At 35.1% G+C, this 22,018-nt stretch overlaps 1 protein-coding gene across 1 annotated transcript in view; it reads left to right on the top strand.

The window, feature by feature from the left end:
• COG5 (component of oligomeric golgi complex 5) overlaps positions 1-22,018 on the top strand; it is a 303,390-nt gene that overhangs the window by 183,864 nt on the left and 97,508 nt on the right. The window contains exons 9-10 of the mRNA XM_032402369.1: positions 3,969-4,081; positions 4,550-4,627. Coding sequence (XP_032258260.1) covers positions 3,969-4,081; positions 4,550-4,627 — 191 coding nt within the window. The remainder of the gene's footprint in view (positions 1-3,968; positions 4,082-4,549; positions 4,628-22,018) is intronic.

Here is a 22,018-nt window from a genome sequence, read left to right as displayed (position 1 = left end):
TTTAAGGGCAATTTGGTTTTTGCTAATGGTCTAAGATGACAGCTGTCTGGTTCCTTCTTCATTTTGATTTATCCTCAGCATTTGACATACATAATCTTGAGTTTGATGTTTTAGTTGATTCCTTGTTTTTGAAGTTCATTTTTTCCCCCTCTACTTTTTGTTCTATTTTCATTGGCTTTTAAGGGAAGAGAGTAGAAAAATGATTTTACTCTACTCTCAGTAACTAGAAATCACTCTTAAGTATTATTTTTTGAGGAACTCTTGGTTTCTTCTATCAATTTAATAAAACTTAGTTTATGACACTATTTTGCTTCTTGATTCTCCTGAAGCCAGCTGATAATGACATCAGTTTTTCTGTTTTAATTATTCTTTCTCTTCTTCCGTTATATAGCTGTTCTATGTTAATTATTTTTATCACGTTGATACCTTCAACAAGATGTATTTAGCTTGTGAGGATAAAAATCTTTAAGTACTGAAATCTTAAGTAAGAAAAATGAAACCTTTAGAACTAGTTGAAGCAATGATTGTGATCTCATTTTTCTCTGCTTCAGTTTCTCCAAAGTAAATATAAACAGAAAATAATACTTTCTTATGTATCTGGTTGTATTTACTTTAAGAGAGTGATGGGTTGATGTGTCCCATAATTCTTTTTTTTTTTTTTAAAGATTTTATTTATTTATTTGAGAGAGAGAGAGAATGAGAGACAGAGAGCATGAGAGGGGGGAGGATCAGAGGGAGAAGCAGACTCCCCGCCAAGCAGGGAGCCCGATGCGGGACTCGATCCCGGGACTCCAGGATCATGACCTGAGCTGAAGGCAGCCGCCCAACCAACTGAGCCACCCAGGCGCCCCCATAATTCTTTATAATAAAATTGAGCTATGCATATTCCAGGAATTTGATCAATATTTTCTAATTTTCACAAAGGCACTGTATCCCTTTCTTCATTGTAATGAGTTCATTCTGTATATGACATGTGAGCTAATTGCAGATTGTTAAAGATTACCTCTCTATTCCCTGTATGCTTTTCTTTAATAGTCTGCACAACACTGCAGATAATTTTTAAAATTAATTAGACCTAGATCTCAAACAGGAATTATTCATATTTTTAAAACCAGTGTTTCTCTCATAGGTGTTTCTCTCTTTTATTGCTTTCCACTATCATCAGACTAAAAAGTAATAGCATCTCTTTGCTGAGGATATGTGTGATTTTTTTCTGAACTTAGAATTGTTGAAAAACTATAATGAAGCAGCTTACAAACACAGCCTCTGGTTTCCTTGATTTCTTGCCCTCCTTAAAACAGGATAAACAAATCACTGATGGGCTCTTCTGCATGGCTTTAAAGCTTAATTTGGATTGGAATTTATACTTTTTTCTTTTTTTAAAGATTTTATTTAATTTGGAGAGAGAGCACAAGTTGGGGGGGAGGCAGAGGCAGAGGGCGAGAGAGAATCTCAAGCAGACTCCACACGCTGAGTGCAGAGCCTGACGCGGGGCTTGATCTCATGACCCTGAGGTCATGACCTGAGCCGAAATCAAGAGTTGGATGCTTAACTGACTGAGCCACCAGGAGCTCCTGGAATTTATACTTTTCCATTTGACACTAAAATTCCCTTTTTCTATGTTGAAACATTTTAGATCTGCACAGATAGTTGTGGTTGTGTATTACATACAAGAACATTCTTAGACATAACTCTTAAGAAATTGAACATTGATATATTAATATTAATGTGTAATCCATATTCAACATTTTTCACTTATTCCCCCAAATATTCCTTTCTTTTTCCCCCAACATGAACCAATCAGGATTATGCTTTTCTGTTAGTTATCTTGTCTCTTTTCTCTCCTTTAATCAAAACAATCCCAATGCCTTTTTTGCCATTAACATGTTTGGAGAGCCCCACAGTTTGAATTTATCTGGATTTATCTGATTGTCTCTTCATGGGTATATTCAGAATAAACAGACCAGTAAAGTGATATTGTATATTTACCATTAACATCATATCAGTAAGCACCCAAATTATGTCAGTTTGTCTCATTCCTGCTGATGCTAAAGGAAATTACCTCATTACCGTGGTGTGTGCCAGATTGCTCATTATAAGAGTACTTTCTTTTCTTTGTGATTAGTAAGTAATTTGTGGTGCATACCTTGAGACCATGTGAATATCCTGTTTTCCATAACATTTCATCCAGTGTTTTTGTATCCAATGATTATCTTTCCCTCAATTAATTATTTTACTAGGAGTTGCAAAATGGTGATTGTTTTCTATCATTCTCTCTGCATTTATTAACTGACATTCTTTTGTAAAGAGAAATTTCCATTCTTTTTATTATTTATTTATTTATTTATAAAGATTTTTTTATTTATTTGACAGAGAGAGACAGCGAAAGAGGGAACACAAGCAGGGGGAGCAGGAGAGGGAGAAGCAGGCTCCCCGCGGAGCAGGGAGCACGATGCAGGGTTGATCCCAGGACCCCAGGATCATGACCTGAGCCAAAGGCAGACGCTTAACCGGCTGAGCCACCCAGGCGCCCTCCTTTTTATTTTTTTTAAGTTTTTATTTAAATTCCATTTGGTTAAAATACAGTGTAATATTAGTTTCAGTTATACAATATAGTGATCCGACACTTGAATGCAATACCCAGTGCTCATCAGAAGTTCATCCTTTTTAAACATTTGAATTTTCACTATGACTCATGAATTATTTTTTAATCAGTATTTTATGATCCATTATCATCAGTAATGACCATCAGGATGGTCAAATGTTCCCAAATCCGTCTTGGGGAAGCCTCTTCCAGTCAAGGTCCTATGTACTTTGACCAGTCTCCGTTTGTCTTTGAACATTTCTTTGCTGTCTGGCACAGTATGTACCAGATATACCTTCTGCTTTCATTGCTCCAAATATGGAATGACCCTTTTCCTCAATGAGCCCTGGTTTCTTTTATTGGGGAATGGCACATACAAATCAGAATTTGGGTGCTAGGTATACTCATTTCTATTTAGGAGTCACTGTTTCTTTGCCCTTTCAGTGGACAGAGTTGAGAAATTCCTCTGATCCCCATTACATATTTGGATCTTTATTCTGTTTATGGTGAGAACCTTCTTTTAGTCTATCGCAGACTACACCTAAAGTAGTTTTGCGATTGCTATGTCGGTATCACGTCCAGCAACAAATCTGCTAAGTACTATTATTCTTTACAATTCTTTTTGCCCCGAAAATATATCTCACTAAAGTTAGGGTTCTGTAATTAAAAATTACCTCAATTAATTGTTTTCCCTGGTGTGGTTGTGTTACCAATTTGATGTACAGTTAGTTTCATTTGTTTCGGTATTTATTTGCATTTTGTTTTAGGGTTTGCTTTTTCCATCCTCTTTAAACTTAAATTTATTTTAAAATATGTAAAATAGGGGCACTTGGGTGGGCTCAGTCGGTTAAGTGTCTGCCTTCGGCTCGGGTCATGATCCCAGGGTCCTGGGATCGAGTCCCACATTGGGCTCCTTGCTTAGCCAGGAGCCTGCTTCTCCCTCTGCCTGCCACTACCCCTGCTTGTGTTGTATCTCTGTCGAATAAATAAATAAAATCTTAAAAAAAAAATACATAAAACATTTATATGGCTCATAAAGACTCACCACTTCTATCTCCATTCCTTTCACCTTGTACGTCTCCTACCACTCCTACTGCCACTTTTAGAAAACTATTTTCATTAATTACTGTTTTGTGTTTTATCTCTCGTGTGTGTGTGTGTGTGTGTGTGTGTGTGTGTGTGGTGTGTGCCTGAGTGTGAGATCTTACTTTCCTTCCTTTCTTAAACATAAAATGTTAAGAGTCCTTTTTATATTACTCGTAATAAATTCTTTCTTAAAGAAGGAACTTCTTATTTTTTTAGCTTGAGTATGCTTTTTATAATAACGTATTTTGTTATACTTGAAAATTTTTATTTATCATATTTCTTTGTCACTCTTAAACAGGGGGACCTGGACGATCTACTTTGCCAACCCCAGGAAACACTGCAGCTTTTCGTGCTTCCCTCTGGACCAATATGGAGAAACTTATAGATCATATTTGTACTGTTTGTGGACAGGTAAATATTTTAGAGAATGGAAAGAACATTAATTATGGGGGAGCCTGGGTGGCTCAGTCGTTATGCTCTGCCTTCAGCTCGGGTCATGATCCCGGGGTCCTGGGATGGAGCCCCACATCAGGCTCCCTGCTCAGTGGGAGGCCTGCTTCTCCCTCTCCCACTCTCCCTGCTTGTGTTCCCTCTCTCACTGTCTCTTTCTCTGTCAAAAAATAAATTAAAAAATCTTAAAAAAAAAAAAGAACATTAATTATGGATTAATGCCTATTATTCCAAGTTGTGTGACCTTGGGCAGCTTTCTTAAAATCTGTGAGCATTCAAAATACCTACCTTAGCTGATTATAATATATGTAGAGGCTCTAGCACAATGCCCTCTTCCTTCCCTTGCTGTTTCTAGTGCCTAAGCTTTACATTTGTTTCATTTTGAAAATACCCAATTACGTACATTCTCCCCCTTTCTGCCATTTTTAGGTACAACATCTACAAAAAATATTAGCCAAGAAGAGAGATCCTGTTTCTCATATTTGTTTCATTGAAGAAATAGTTAAGGTATGTTTAAATGAAAATATTTTTATCTCTTTATTAAAAAATGCAGGAAGATATGAGCCAGCATTGTTTGTGTTCTTACCTTATGGAATGGCTACATGTCAAATAGCCATAGAAATTGTATTTCTTTTTTTTCTTTCTTTCTTTCTTTCTTTTCTTTCTTTCTTTCTTTCTTTCTTTCTTTCTTTCTTTCTCTCTCTCTCTCTTTCTCTCTCTCTCTCTCTCTCTCTTTTTTTTTTGAGAGAGTGCAAGGTGGGAAAGGGGTAGAGGAAGAGGGAGAGAGAAAATCCCAAGCAGGATCCACACCCAGTGCTGAGCCTGACGTGGGCTTGGTCTCACGACCCTGAGATCTAGACCTGATCAGAATCCGAGAGTCAGATGTTTAACTGACTGAGCCACTCAGGCACCCCTGGAATTGTATTTCTTGACAACAACAAACTTTCTTTATAACATATGTATAAGCACAGTTGTTTTTTGAGTAGATGCTATCAGTAATACTTTTTATAGACTAATTTCTAAAATGCATAAACTAATTTCTAATTTTCTGTCATATAAATGATTTATTGTAAATGTTTTTAAAAGTTCTATTACAGAATAAGATGAAAATTTGGAGAAAATAAGATATTTAATTAGTGGTCATTATAATGTCTTATAAAGTCTTTACTGAAAATGGTGGGATCCATTCAGTTGTTAATTTTTCTTTTAAAGCACATTGCTGTATCCCATTTTTCATATTCTGAAATTCTCCCTTCTGTCATCCACCAATCCACTGGCCTCATGGGCCATAAGAATTCCTTCCATGCATAGAAATCTGACTCTATGTTTTATTCATTCATCTTGATATGTTTTTAATAAGGAATAATCGAGTAATTAATTATTCAATTCATCATTTAATCCTGACACATAAGTGTTCCAAAGAAAAAAATTCTCTTAAGTTTCCATTGTTACAGTATAGATCATTTCCTTTGTAAGTCCAAAATTTAAGCATTTTATATATTGTGTTGTGGATCTCCAGGACCACCCCCAAGTTTGGTGATTTGCTGGGAGGATTCATAGCATTCAGCATATAGTTGTGCTTGTGGCAATGATTTATTACAGTGAAAGGACATGAATCAAAATCAGCTTCATGAAAGGAAAATCAGCAGTAGGGAAAAAGCATACAGGATGAAGTCCAGAGGCAACCAGGTGCAAGCTTCTAAGAGTCCTCTCCTAGGTCTCACAGACAGGACACCTTTAATTCCTCCAGCAACAAGTGGTGACAGCATGTGTAAAATGTCCTCTGGGGAAGTTCACCTTGCACTTAGGAGTTCAGGGTTTTAATCAGGAATCACTTACTGCCTGGCATGTACCAAAATTCCAGACTCCCAAAAGAAAAGCAGCTGTTCAGCATACACCACATTATCTGTACAAACAGTTTAGGGATAGTGAGCGTTCTTATAAAAAAATCATGAGGACCCTCTCAAAATCCAAGTCCCAGGTACCAACCAAGAACCACCCTTGCAGGCAGGCATTTCTAGCTATAGCAATCTCAGACCTGCTATGTAAACTCATTTTTGCACATGTACTTACAGTAGTATATTCCCACTTCCATTATCCTGCTTCATATTTGGCTTTTAATTGTATGAAAGAAACAATAAGATGCTTTTGTCAGTTTGTATAATAATTATTTTTTTAAGAGGATTTCTTTGTCTTTATTCTTTGCATATTTATTAGTGATTTTTGATTTGTGGTTGTCATTGGGTTTGTATATAATATAACATCTTCTGTATATAGCAGTCTATGTTAAGTGGATAGTTGTTGAAGTTTGAACCCATCCTTTACTCCTCTCCTCCCCACATTTTAGGGTTATGTTGTCATATTTCACACCCTTTTATTTTGTAAGTTCCTTGACAGATATTTTACAAAAATATTTATTTTTACTGCTTTTGTGTTTCCTACCTTCATACTGTTACTTTAGTCTCTCCTTTTCACTGATAGAATCTCCTTTAATATTTCTTGCTTGGCTGGCTTAGTGGTCATGAACTCCATTAGTTTTTGTTTGTCTGGGAAAATGTTTATCTCTCCTTCTATTCTGAATGATAGCCTTGCTGGATAGTGTATTATTGGCTGCAGGTTTTTTTTCCGTTCAGCACTTTGAATAGATCATGCCACTCTCTTCTACCTTGGAAAGTTTCTACTGAAAAATCCCCTGATAGCCTTATGGAGTTTCCCTTTTATGTAACTTTGTTCTTTTGTCATGCTCTTTTTGAAGTTTTTTCTTTACTATATTTTGCCATTTTCATTGTAATATGTCTTGGTGTGAATCTGCTTTTCTTGATTTTGTTGAGGGTTCTCTGGCCTCCTGGTTCTGGATATTTGTTTTCTTCCTCAGATTAGGGTAGTTTTCAGCTATTGTCTCTTCACATAAACTTTGTGCCCCCTTTTCTTTGTCGTCTTCTTCTGGGACTCCTGTAATGTGAGTATTACTGTTTGATGGAGTCACTGAGTTCCCTAAGTCTGTTTTCATTTTCCATCATTCTTTTTTCTTTTGTTCATCTTGATTTCTTTCCATTACTCTGTCTCCTAGATCATTGATTTGTTCCTCTGTTTCTTCCAGCCTGCTATTCATCCCATCAAGCATGTTCCTCATTTTGTTTATTGAGCCTTTTATCTTTGCTATGGTATTCCTTATCTCTGCATTAGGGGTATCACTCATATCTTCCACTCTTTTCTCAAGTCCAGTGAGTAGTCTTATGATCCTTACTCTAAATTCTCTATCAAGCATGTTACTAATATCTGTTCTGCTTAAGTCTCTGGCCATGTATGGCCTTGTCCTGGTTTTTCATTTGGGACAAATTTCTCTGTCTTCTCAATTTGTCTAAATCTCTGTGCCCATTTCTGTGTGTTAGGAAAGTCAGTTATGTCTCCTGTTCTTGAAGGTAATGGCCTTATGAAGAAGAGGTCCTATAGTGCCCTGCCATGTAGTGTCTCCTGTTCCCCAAGGCCTGGCACTTCCAGCAGTGTCTCTAGTGTGTGCTGCTTGCAATCAGCTTTTGTGACCTGGCCACTTTATCGTTCAGGCCAGTCATCGGCAGAGGCTGTCTTTTCCTTTTGTGGACAGTGTTTGGTCCCTGGCTTGAATGTGGCACGTTTTAAGTAGGTGTGATCTGGTCTGCTTGTGAAGTGAGACCTGTTGGCACTGTTGCTGGAACTGAGACTCTGCAAAACTCCCAGGTTGGGAGACGTGGTGTTGGCAGGGCTTTGGGTTGGTCTTCTGGGGGAGAAGGCCTGCTGCTGTGACTGAGGCGGGTGTGACTGGGAGGGGCAGTTCTACTGGAGTGGGAGGGGTGCAGGCTGGGTGTAAGTAAGTTAGGTAGGGAGTGTGGGCGTTGCCCTGTTCCCCCAGGTGGCCCTGTGCCGGCCAGTTCCTTTGTTCCCGGTAGGGTCTCTCCATGAATGCTGCCTCTCTGGGACAAGCTCTGAGATGAGCAGATAACCTCCCCACTGTGTGCGCTAGGTGCTCTTCAGGTCGCTGTTTCCATGCTGTGTGTCCACAGTTGTTTACCTGCCTTCTTTTCAAGAACAGCTCCGATGCCTCTGAGCTCTCCCCAAGCCACGTCTGCTGATCTCCAGAACTCTGGATTTAAGCCCTGCTGACTGCAAGAACTTGTGAAATTCAGCCTCTCTAGCTTTCCCAGCCAATTGCTATGGGGACTCATATAGCATATTGCATAGTTATTAATCTCTCTTGTATAGTTATTAATTTTTTAGTTTTAGTGGTGGAATGGATAACTAATATGAGGCCTTCATGTTTATAGGCAAGCAAATGTACATGCAGTGTTATCATTCATTTCTTCTAATTTTGGTCGCCTTTCTACCCAAAGTAATTAATTTATTCTTTATTGGAGTGGCTTGATTTCAAGCTTTTACTATGTAATCCTTTGTATATGTTTTTACTCCTTTTTAATAGTTTGGCTATATTCTACTAGCAGCATAAGAACAATTACATGAAACCATTATATTCAAGGGAACTAAAGAAAAAAACAAAGAGGAATAGTGCCATTTAAAGATGCTTACGTTTGTGATATTATATTGGATAAAGTTTCTACATACAAACTCATATATAAATTCTCATCAATTATTATTGGGAATGAACTCTGGCAACTTCTGTTTGCCAGATTTTAAATGCATGTGAATTACTACCAATTATTAAAGGATTATTATGAACAGGGATGTATGCTTTCCTTTTCTTCAGTCTTTACATTAACTCACAAAATTTCTTACTGAATTAAAAATAAAACCAATAAAGATTGATTTTTCAAACACTGTTCTTACCTATTTAAAAATATAGTCATATACAACACACGTTTATACATAAATTTTAATGTAAATTTCCAGTTTAGTTATTCTTTTATGGCAGTGTTTATGAAAAAAAATTTAAGCCCCTCTTGGAATTCATTATACTCATGTATATTCAAAAAAGATCAGTCTTTTGTAAAAAGTCCAAAATAACTTTTGATCCTAAATACTTGGGATTTCCAGGGCAAGAGAAAAGTAAAAAACAAAACCCTTAAAACACCTGTCACATATTGCAGAAATAGCACATAAATTTCACTGCATTTACTGTAATTTCTTTAGTCTTTTCGTTTATTGCAAAGCTATGAATAGATATTTTTGCTAATTACATAACTACCATGTAAGAACATTATCATTCTAGTGAAAATAATTATCGATGGCAACAGAATCTTTGTAGAAAGTGCAGGATTTCTAGGATGATTGGAGGCCCCAAATAATGATCCTTAAAGTCTTCAGAGAAATTTAAACTTTTGAGTAGAGGATGATGTGTATCAGTGCTCTGGATCATTGAAGAGTGGTATCTGGACCAACATCTCTAAATCTTTGTGTAATCTCTTTTAGAGGAAAAGGTTATGAACAGAAAGTTCTTACACTACTAGTTTTTGCAATTTCAAGGTTTTTAAAAAGGTAATATGTTGGTATTGAAAGTTCTTTCTAATTTAGTGGTTTAGCCTTTTTAACCAGTGAATATATATATTAAAAATTAAATAAAATTGTAAATTCAAGATGAAACAGTATTAGAATTATGCCATATGCTCTCTATAGTATCTGTTTAGAAATTAATGCTTTTTTCCTCAGATTATTTCTAGTAAATATCTTTGAAATTGGAATCTACCTAGAACAGTTTTTTAAAATTTATGTGTTGATACATCAAAAAACTAATGATGTATGGTGATTAACATAACAATAAAAAACTTTAAAAAAATAAATAAAATTTATGTGTTGAAATATTTGTAAGTAGTAGTCTATATTTTGAAATTTACTGAAAGCTAAATTAATAAATACAACCTTTTATGCCATCTTTATACTGATGTATTCTTTATAACATGAATATAAAATAAAACTGGACCAATTATATTAGGTATAACAATCTTGGGAATATAATTTAAATGTGGAACCCTTTTGAAAGCTTTTCCTTAGTAAGATAACTAATTCTGCTTCTGTTTAATTTAATAAATGTCCTGGCTAACTTGTAGAATTAGCTTGTTATTTTCAGTTCATAGTATAATTTGAAAAAACATATTCATACCTGTCAATCACTCAATTTTGTTATCTTTTAAAACCAATTAGGAGTTCTAATGTCACTATGTAATTATCAATACTGTACATCACTTTGTTAAAGTGAGTGTAGCAAATTATTGACAAATTATCAGGATCCACACAGTGGAAAACAGGTTGTAGATTCTCATCTGCAGAAGTAAGCCAGTTTCTCTGTATTTAGGAGAATAGATACGATACTTTCATTTTCTAAGCCAGCAATTTTTATCATCGAACAAAATCTTGTAATCATGTGTGTAGGATGTATTAGGCTAAATTTGGAATGTGTTCAGCATTTTGAGCAGCTAGAGTACTAATGAGAATTTTAACTGTGAAAAAGAATGTGTTTTCTTTTCCTCTTTTAGACATATCAAATGATTTGGTGATAGGATTAAAGACTCAGAAAATTTTTAGGACATCCAACCGTGAGATCTTTTTAATATTTTGAGAAAAATGTTTAACTCATCTATCTGTGGCATCTTAATTTGATTAAAAAATCAAGTAGCAATAAGCCAGTTAAGTTTCTAAGTCAGATATCATCAGTAAGTACTCTCATTTATAAAGGTAAGAAGGTTTTTGCTTTTACTGGTATAAGAACTGGATCTTCTGAAGAGTCCTCTTACTCCAGTGTAAATAAATTCTGGGTATATTGGAAAAATATATTTAATGCAATCTTGGGCCTGCAAAAGGTGAGAGAATCTCTGAGGGCAAAGATACATATTCAGATATACTTATGCATGTCAAATATCTGTATATGATGTATTTAAAGAATAGAAAATGAAATAAAAAATGAGAAACAAAAGACTTAAAAAATGACCAGGTAGTTCTTTAAAAAGAACGAAATAGAACATTTAGAAATTAAAAATAAAATCACTGAAATAAAAAATTGAGCAGATAGATTAGACAGATATTCCATAAAGTCAAAGAATGAATTAGAGGCTGACAGAATTAATGAAATTATCCAGAATGCAGCATAAATGAAAGATACGGAAATTATGAAAGGTTAAAAATTATGGAGGATTAAATGAGGTTTTAATATAAGGCTGTAATTGGAAAAGGAAGGCCGGCAAACTAAAAAAGAAAAACCATCTGATTAGCTCAATACATCAGGAAAAGCATTTGACAGAATTCAACATCCCTTCCTGATAAGAACTCTTAGCAAACTAGGAATAGAAAGCTTTCTCAACCTGATAAAAGGCATTTAGGAACAAGGAACAGGTAAAATCATACGTAATCATGAGGGCTGAATGCTTCTCTCCTAAAACCAGGGAGCAGACAGGGATTTCTTTCTGTTCTCACTACTCCTGTTTAACATTATCCTAGCTAGTGGAATGGAACAAGAAGAAGAAATGAAAGATTTCCAGTTTGGAAAGGACAAAATAAAGTGGTCTCTATTTATAAATGACATCATTGTCTATGTAGAAAATTTGATGGAATCTTTTTAAAAAAAAAAAGCTACTAGAACTAAGAAATCACTTACTACAAGATTACAGAATACAGGTCAATACAAAAAAATCAATTGTATTTCTATATATTAGCAATGTACAATTGATAATTAAAATTTAATAATTCCACATATAGTAGCATCAAAGAATATAAAATACTTAGGAATAAATCTGTTGAAAGATGAATATCATCTGTATACTGAAAACTATACAATACTGCTGAAATTAAAGAAGACCTAAGTAAATGGAGAGAGATACCTTATGTATGTGTTGGTAGATTCACTGTTGTTAAGATGTCTATTCTTCCCAGATAGATCTATAATCCCAACAGATGTTTTGGAGAAATTGACAGGCTGCATCTAAAATTCAAATAGAAATACAGAGGACCTAAGATACTCAACACAGCTTTGAAAAAGAAAAGCAGAATTGGAAGGCTTAACATTATCTGATTTCCAGACTTACAAAACTATCTTATTCAAGAAAGTGTGGAGTTGTTATCAGGTTAGAGACCCAGATCATTGATGCAGAATAGAAAGTCCAAAAATATACTCACATACATATATGAAAAACTGATTCTCAAAAAAAGTTGCAAAAGCAGTTCAGTGGTGACACAATAGTCTTTTTAACAAATAATGCTGGAACATATGGATACCCAAATGTAAGACTTAAAATTCTAAAACAGACTGGAGGAAAAAAATAAAAACTTTGTGACCTTGGGGAGGCAAAGAGTTCTTCAATGCAACACCAAAAGCTTGATCCATAAAAGAAAAAAAACCTGGTATTTTGGACTTATTCAGAATTAAGAATTTCTGCTCTGCAAATTACTTCATTAAGAGAATACAAGACAAGGCATATACTGGGAGAAAATATTTACAAATCATATATTTAATAAAGAACTTCTGTCTAAAAAACTCTGAGAAAACATTCAGTTTCTATTTTTATCCTATTTTTAAAATAGGACAAAAGATTCAAAGGGATACTTTACAGATAGATGTCAAATAAGCACATACCTAAAACTTAAAAGACCTGACCATACCAAGTGTTGGTGCTGGTGGGGTTATAGTGACTGGAATTCTTACGTACTACTGATGGGAAATATAAAATTGTACAACCACTTTGGAAAACAGTTTGACAGTTTCTTAAAAAGTTAAACATACACCTACTGTGTAACTCAGCAGTATGCCCCCATGTATTAATCCAAAGAAAGAAGAATATTACCATAAAGGACTTCCATACAAGTGTCCATTAGCAGCTTTTTATTTAACAGCCAGTAACCTTAAACAACCTGTGTCCATAAACATGTGAATGGATAAGTAAGCCATGGTAAAGCTATATAATGAATGTAATCAGCAACAAAAAGAAATGTGGACTACTGATACATGTGAAAACATAATTAATCTCAAAATTATTATGTCGACTGGAAGACTCCAAAGAGAAAAGGATGTATTCTACAATTCTGTGTATAGGCAGTCCTTGCTTTACATGGGACTGTGTTTACTGAAACGTATGCACATTCGAACTATGTCCTTGCTTTGCGTAGTTCTGATATACATGAGTTTCTGTTAACATGGTACCATGCACAACAAGGACTGCTTGGAATAAAATTGTGGAAAATACAACCAATCTATCATGATAGAAACAGAATAGTGGTTATATAGGGAAGAGATGGGGTGGAGGAGGTTGGGGAACCACAAGAGGGAGGAATTAAAAGGGGGAAAAAGATACTAATAGACTGTTTAACTGAGAAGATACGCAAATGAATAATAATCATATACATAAGACCTCAATATTAGTCATTAGGGAAATGCAAGTCAAAACTGCCGGAGGTTCCACTGCACAACCAGGAATCAAAATGACTGTCAGTAAGTAACAAGTGTTGGTGAAGATATGGAGAAACTGGAACACTCATATATTGCTGGTGGAAATGTAAAATAGTACTGCCACTTTGGAAAGCATTTTGGCAGTTTCTTGGTATATCCTCTCCATATGATCCTACAGTTCCATTCCTAAATATTTACTCAGGAGAAATGAAAACCTGTGTCTACAAAGAGGATCTCTACACAACTGTTTATAGCAGCGTTACTCATAATAGCCAAATACTGGAAACAATCTAAATGTCCATCAGCTGGACAATGGATAAACAAAAAGTCATATATTTATACAATAGATTACTATTCCACAATAAGAGGGAACAAAATACTTATATATCAGACTACATGAATAAACCTTAAAAACATTATAAGTGAAAGTGGCCAAGCTCAAAAGAGTACATGTTGTATAATTTTGTTTATATGAAATTTCGGTAAAAGCAAAACTATAGATAGAAGGCAGATAAATGATTGTCCTTGGGTGATGGAGCAGGGTTTGATGGATAGATGGATAAAGAGGGAACTTTTGTGATGATGGGATTGTTCTAAAAGTGGATTGTGCTGATGGTGCACAACTGTATGAATTTACTAAAAGTCCTATATCTGATTAAGGACTGGTATTTGGAGTATATATATTATACAGATTATAAAATGTATTTCGCGTTGCACCAACTCAAAATAAGATGACAGAATACTATCAGGGTTATTTAAAGAAATTGCTGGTTCTGGGCTTGGAGCTAAGAAAATTGAAAATGAGTGTGGAATATCTTGTGCTAGAAAATAAAGAAATGCTCCAAAACTGATCATCACAACAAGTAAGGATGGTAATGGATTTTAACCTATGGAATAAAATAAAAATTCAGAGGTCCGTATGTTAAGCTAGACAAATAGATGGATGGGCTGACGAGAAAGAAAAGCTCTCCCTTAAAATGGACTGTGAGTTAATGAAAACGGAAAGAACAATGCAATTAAAAAGATAATTATTTTGCAGCTATTTTAATAAAATTTGATTCAGGCAGTAATCATCAGTGGGTGCTACATCTGGAGGAAGGAGAGTTTGATAAGGAACAGTATATTTACATGGTATTAAAGTGTCTCCCCAGTAATCACTTATTAATTCCCAAAAGGTAGCAACTATACAGTAGAAGAATCAGATAACACTTTATATAATCACAATTAATACCCCCAATACCCTGCAAATATACATGATATCCCAAGGACTTATTATTCATGTTGTATTCCAGACAAAGATGCATAACCTGAGTCTAATTATGTGGAAACAAGATAAGTCTAAACTTTTGGACAATCTGTAAAATAACTAGTCTTCACTGCTTAAAAATATCAATGATATAAAAGATTAAAAAATAGATTCATAGTAGGTAAGACTTTATATAAAGAGATATGACAACTAACTGTAAAATACATGACACTGGCCTAGTTCCTGTTCCAGAAAAAAAAAAAATGCTATAAAAAACACTGGACAGTTCATGAAATAGGAATATGAAAGGTATATGAGATATATATGTAACAAGGTTAAAAATCCCAAGTTTGATAACTGTAGTATGGGTATTTAGAAGAATGTCTTTATTCCTGGGGGGTCACTTAATTATTTAGTGGTACAGAGCTCTGATGTACAACTTACTCTCAGATGTTTGAATGCGGGAGGGAGAGCAAGCGAGAGAGAATGATAGTGATAAAGTAAAGGTGGCTCAGTGTTAGTTAACAAGTGGTGAATTGGAGTGAACAAACAGTAGGATTTTGGGAGGGTGGTTATTCTTGCAGCTTTTCTCTAAGTGTAAAATTTTTCTATAAGTTCAAAATTTAAAGTTTAAAGGAAAAAAGGTACCATGAAAAACTTCATTTCAACTAATTTTAAAAGGCAGGTGAAATGGACAGATTTCTAGAAAAACATAACTTGCCAAAAATTTTAAAGTAGAATTAGACACTATGCATAGTCCTTTAACCATCAAAGGAATTGAATTGCTAGTTCAAAGTCTTTCTACCAAGAAACCAGTAGTCTCAGATGGTTTTTCAAGCAACTCCTACCAAAATTTTAAGGGACAGATCATTCTTTTTTTAAGAGAAGAAAAACTCCCCTCACTCATTTTATGAGACTAAAAAGTGACCTGTATACCAAACCAGTTAAGGATTACAAGAAAGGAAAATTACGGTCCAGTCATGCTCAGGCACAGACACTGAAAATTCTTAAAATATTAGTACACCAAGCATAGCAGTAAGTAAAAATGATACAACTATCTCAATAGATACAGAAAGAGTATTTTACAAAATTCATGATGATAAAAAATACTAGCAAACTCTAAGAGAAAGGGACTTTCTTAAATTGGTAAAGGATATCTAATAAAACCTTTAATAGTCATCATTCTTACTGAAAAGCATATCCTTTACAGTCAGGGAAAAGGTCAGATGCCCACTGTCCCTGCTGCTTTTCAACATTGACCTGTAGGGCCAACCCAACATAATAAGAGAAGAAAAATAAATAATAGATTTCAAATATCCCAGAAGAATTCATTCCTATTGCTTTTCTGTACATTTGAACAAATCTTAGACCTATCAGAATCAACAGAAAACTACATGTCTGTCTCTAGAAAATTGAACTAGTCTAGGACTGCCTATAATTTAAAATTGATATCTTCATTTTGGTTCCGACTTTTATGCTGTTCTTTCCCTCTCTTCCTTTTTTTCTCTTTCTCTCCTCCTCTCTGTACCGATTATTTCTCTATAAAGTTTTTTATACCATGTATCAAATGTTGGCTTTTGAAAGTCCTGGACGTGAACACAACTGGAAATATAACAATTTTTTACTGATTAGGATCATCTGTAATACCTCTTGTCAACCACATTTAGCAGAGTGTCAGGGTGGATGGAGGGAAGTTCTCTCCAAACATTTTTTCCTCATTTGAGTGAAGAAACTTATTATATTTTTATTCTCTCTCTGATGCAATCATTGCTTGTTATATAATAATAAATGTTAAAATATCCAAAATACTTAACTTCTGTATGATACACTAATCATTTTTTGCCAAAGTTGTAGTACTAGACCCTTTCTCTATATTAAACAATTAAAACCTTGCTGAATATTTACATTGTTTCACTTTTTCAGGCAGGTGGGTTAGTATTCTCCATTATGGAGTTGTAGAGAAGCTATAGTGAGTAGACATGTGTGAGTAGAAGTGAAGAAAAAGTGCAGACGCTTTTAAAGTGTTTAAACACCCTTAAAGTCACTCTGATTCTTTTCTTTTTAATTTTTGCTCTTTTTTTCCTGGGGACTGCTTAAATAAAATGTCCTTTTTTTTTTTTTAAGATTTTATTTATTTATTTGCCAGAGAGAGAAGGAGAGAGCACACAAGCAGGGGGAGAGGAAGAAGTAAGCTCCCTGCTAAGCAAGGAGCCTGACGGACTCAATCCCAGGATCCTGGGATCATGACCCAAACTGAAGGCAGACACCTAACTGACTGAGCCACCCAGGCGTCCCCTTAAATAAAATTTCTAATTCACGTTTGACCTATGAAAGGAAACACTATATGATACTGAAATGAGCATATTTACAAAATATAATTGAATGCTTTGCTGGGCACTGGGATAAAAAGTTGACCAAAGTAACATAGTCCTTGCCTTTAGACAACTTACTTCCCCACTGGTTTCCTCTCCAGTCATACTTGTTCCATTCTTGGAACCCTTCACAGGGACATACTTGTTATGATATTCTGTGGAAATACTAACAGAAAATACCTTTTAATAGTTTATAGTGGTAAAATATTAAAGTATCTGAAGAAGGAAAGCTTATTGTAGGAAGACCTCTAGAAAGACTTCTGTAATAGGTTTATTCTTGGTGTGCCAAAATGATATTTAGACTCTGTAGAAGAACTGAACTTTCTGTTCAAGAGTCATAGACTTCTCTAACCAGCAACCAATTATGGTTCCCAGAATTCCCTACAGTATCAGTTAGTCTACATTAGGGATTCAAGCTACTTAAGTACAAGTGAAAGCCATTAATAGTTCTCTTAAGTAACTATGCAGGAGTACTTTAGTTAGGCTTAATGTATACTTCTTTATTCTGTTATAAAAAGAAATCTTGTATTAGGCTGCTTGCTCAAATGGAAATGTAATGCTGAAATGAAATGTTATTTCTTTTTAGTAATTCAGTTAGTTAAGATTTGACATAGGATAATTCTATTTTTAATTTTTTGAAGAATCTCCATAGTGTTTTTCATAGCAGCTGGCCAATTTTACATTCCCCTCACAGTGCACAAGGGTCCCATTCCTCCACATCCTTACCAACAGTTGTTATTTTCTTGGTTTTGACAGTGGCCATCCTAACAGGTATGAGGTCATATCTCATTATGGTTTTGGTTTGCATTTCCTGATGATTAGTGATAATGATCTTTTCATACGCTTGTTAACCATTTGTATTATCTTCTTTGGAGAAATGTTTATTCAAGTCCTTTACACATTTTTTAAGTTGTTTATTTATAGATTTATATAGATTTTTTTAAGTTATTTATAGATTTATATGGATTTTTTTATTATGTTATGTTAATCACCATACATTACATCATTAGTTTTTGATGTAGTGTTCCATGATTCATTGTTTGCGTATAACATCCAGTGCTCCATGCAGTACGTGCCCTCTTTATTTAATACCCATCACCAGGCTAACCCATCCCCCCACCCCCCTCCCCTCTAGAACCCTCAGTTTGTTTCTCAGAGTCCATAATCTCTCATGGTTTATCTCCACCTTCGATTTCCCCCCCTTCATTTTTCCCTTCCTGCTATTTCTTTTTTTTTTTTTAACATATAATGTATTATTTGTTTCAGAGGTACAGATCTGTGATTCAACAGTCTTGCACACTTCACAGCGCTCACCATAGCACATACCCTCCCCAGTGTCTATCACCCAGCCACCCCATCCCTCCCACCCCCCCCACTCCAGCAACCCTCAGTTTGTTTCCTGAGATTAAGAATTCCTCATATCAGTGAGGTCATATGATACATGTCTTTCTCTGATTGACTTATTTCGCTCAGCATAATACCCTCCAGTTCCATCCACGTCATTGCAAACGGCAAAATTTCATTCCTTTTGATGGCTGCATAATATTCCATTGTATATATATACCACATCTTCTTTATCCATTCATCTGTCGATGGACATCTTGGCTCTTTCCACAGTTTGGCTATTGTGGACATTGCTGCTATAAACATCGGGGTGCATGTACCCCTTCGGATCCCTACATTTGTATCTTTGGGGTAAATACCCAGTAGTGCAATTGCTGGGTCGTATGGTAACTCTATTTTCAACTTTTTGAGGAACCTCCATACTGTTTTCCAGAGTGGCTGCACCAGCTTGCATTCCTACCAACAGTGTAGGAGGGTTCCCCTTTCTCCACATCCCCGCCTTTACACATTTTTTAATAGAGTTGTTTCTTGTTCTCATTGTGTTGTAGAAGTGTTCTGTTGGCTTTTTTTTTTTTTTAAGTAAGCTCTACACCTAACATGGTGCTTCAACTCTGACCCTGAGATCAAGGGTGGCATGCCCAACCGACTGAGCCAGCCAGTTGCCCTGTAGCAGTTCTTTATGTATTGTGGACTTTAAGATATATGGCTAGCAAGTATTTTCTCCCATTCTGTATGTTGCCTTTTCCTTCTGTTGATTATTTCCTTTGCCATACAGAAGTTTTGAAGTTTGATGTAGCTCCATTTGCTTAGTTTTGCTTTTGATGCCAATAATTTTGATATTACATCCATGAAATCACCACCAAATCCAGTATCATGAAGCTTTTCCCCTATGTTTTCTTTTATAAGCTTTGTAATTTTAGGTCTTATATTTAGGGCTTTGATTCATTTTTGAATGTTTATATATGGTGTAAGGCAGAGGTCAGTTTCTTTCTTTTGCACATGGATGTCCAGTTTTTTCCAACACCATTTGTTGAACAGACTGTCCTTTCCCCATTGTGTAGCTGCTGCACGCTCATCAGAGATCATAAACCATGTATGGGAAGATTCCTTTCTGGGCTCTCTATTTTGTTCCGTTTGTTTATATGTCTGTCTTTATAGTAGTACCATATTATTTTTGATTAGCTTTGTAATATGTTTTGAACTCAGGATGTCTGAGACCTCCAGCTCTGTTTTTCTTCCTCAAGATTCTTCTGGCTATTTGGGGTCTTTTGAGATTCCATGTAAATTTTAAATGATTTTTTTTTCTATTTCTGCAAAATATTCCTTTGTGATTTTTTTTTTTTAAAGATTTTATTTATTTATTTGAGAGAGAGAGAATGAGAGAGACAGCACATGAGAGGGGGGAGGGTCAGAGGGAGAAGCAGACTCCCTGCCGAGCAGGGAGCCCGATGTGGGACTCGATCCAGGGACTCCAGGATCATGACCTGAGCCGAAGGCAGTTGCTTAACCAACTGAGCCACCCAGGCGCCCTATTCCTTTGTGATTTTTGATAGTGATTGCATTGACTCTTTAGTTTGCTTTGGGTACTATGTACATTTTAACAGTATTAAGGTGTTCCAGGAACACCAGATAATTTTTTGCTTATTTGTGTCATCTTTAATTTCTTCCAGCAGTGTTTTATGGTTTTAAATGTACAAGTCCCTTACCTCCATGGTTAAGTTTATTCTAAGCATTTTATTCTTTTATTTTTTTTTAAGATTTTATTTATTTATTTGTCAGAGAGAGAGAGCACAAGCAGGGAGAGCGGCAGGCAGAGGGAGAAGCAGGCTCCCCGCTGAGCAAGGAACCCGATGCGGGGCTCGATCCCAGGACCCTGGGATCATGACCTGAGCCGAAGGCAGCCGCGCAACCGACTGAGCCACCCAGGCGTCCCACTAAGCATTTTATTCTTTTTGATGCTTTTGTAAGTGGGATTACTGTCATGATTTCCTCTTCAGATTGTTTGTTATTAGTGTGTAGAAATGCAGCTGATATTAATGTGTTGGTTTTGTATTCTGCAACTTTGATGAATTCATTTATTCTAACAGTTTTTTAAATGGACTCTTTAGGGTGTTGTACATACAGGTCATGTACATTCCACTTTTCTCTTTCCCTCCCAAGGGAGAAGCTGCAAGTTGGAATTTTCCTCCCAGTTCTGAGCTGTGCTAGCTTGAGAGAGGAGCTGACATGATTGAAATGAAATGATTTTTATTACCATTTCAATGCTTCTTTTCTTGACTTTGAGCTTGTGTGGGGTACTGTGACTTCTTAACTGGTTTCTGGAATTCTAGTAAAGGAGTTTTGGACCATATACTGTTGTTAAGTCAGTGTTTTTGTGGGTGAGCAAGAGATGGGTCTTTCTGTTCCACCATCTGATGTCACTGAATCTCTTAGTTTTTTAAAAATAATATATTGACATGAGTTTTTCTATTCTTGCTTTTCTGCTTTTTGAAGAAGGAAACAGTAGGCAAATACCTGCCTTACTGTTTGGTTGATACAAAGATGGGAAAGAAATGGGAAATAAGAGCTAGATGCTTGAAAAGTAGTTTCATATAGTACATTACTTATCATGCTAATTCTGTTGACTAGAGAAGATTAAGCCATGGTATGTTAATTTGATATTTTAAGGCAAGCATTCTATTATTTCACTTCAATTTATATCTCTCTCCTTTATTTAACAATAGAAACTAAAGATCTTTAAGGATCTGAATTTCAACATGAATCCGTGTTTAAGCATATGTCAAGATGCACACTTTTGTGTATATGTACATGTCTGTATGTGAGAACAAATGAATAATGAATGTGAATGTTTGGATATTCTTAGTCATGTTGGTATTAATTTAAGTGATTGTAAAAGAATTCAGGCATTTGTTTATATTCTGGGGGAGGGGAAGATAAATAAAAAGACCACAACTAAAGTCCATAGTAAAATATATATTTTCTAACAGTATAATTTAACTAAGACATAATATATATCAAACTTAAGACTATAATAAAACTTTTAAAGACACATGATTTTAAAAGATCTAATGAAATTGCTTTTGGTAGACTGGCTTATTTTATATATGAAAAGTTTTCAGTTACTATATTTATTTTAGATTATATTTCCATAAAAACGAGTTTTTGCATTGAGAGGAATCCTTTAACTGTAGGAACATGTATATATCTTTTATGGAATCTCATTATTTCCTCAAAGTAAAGAAGAAATGAAATGGAAGTTTTTAGTAACTCTTTAAGTAGTTTTGTCTGCATAGCATATATTTACAAGCAAATGATTACTTTTTGTTAAGATTATAGTAAAATATTTCAAAATATTAGGAAAATGGAGTATGTCTAAGTTCTTTATTAAATTATTGAGTGCCTGCCATATTCCATATTCCAGGCACTGTGATAGTGATTGGAGGTATCAGAATGAGCAGAACCAGAAACAGGTACTAATTGGGGGGGAAAAAATTAAGCAAACAATTGTATAAATGATGGTTTATAATTGTGATAGCTTACTAAAAGATTTTCACGGTTCTATGAAAATATTTAAT

This window comes from Phoca vitulina, unplaced genomic scaffold, assembly GCF_004348235.1.
Source record: "Phoca vitulina isolate PV1807 unplaced genomic scaffold, GSC_HSeal_1.0 scaffold4, whole genome shotgun sequence".
In the NCBI taxonomy this organism is placed as follows: Eukaryota; Metazoa; Chordata; class Mammalia; order Carnivora; family Phocidae; genus Phoca; species Phoca vitulina.
This window is presented reverse-complemented; position numbering and strand designations above follow the sequence as displayed.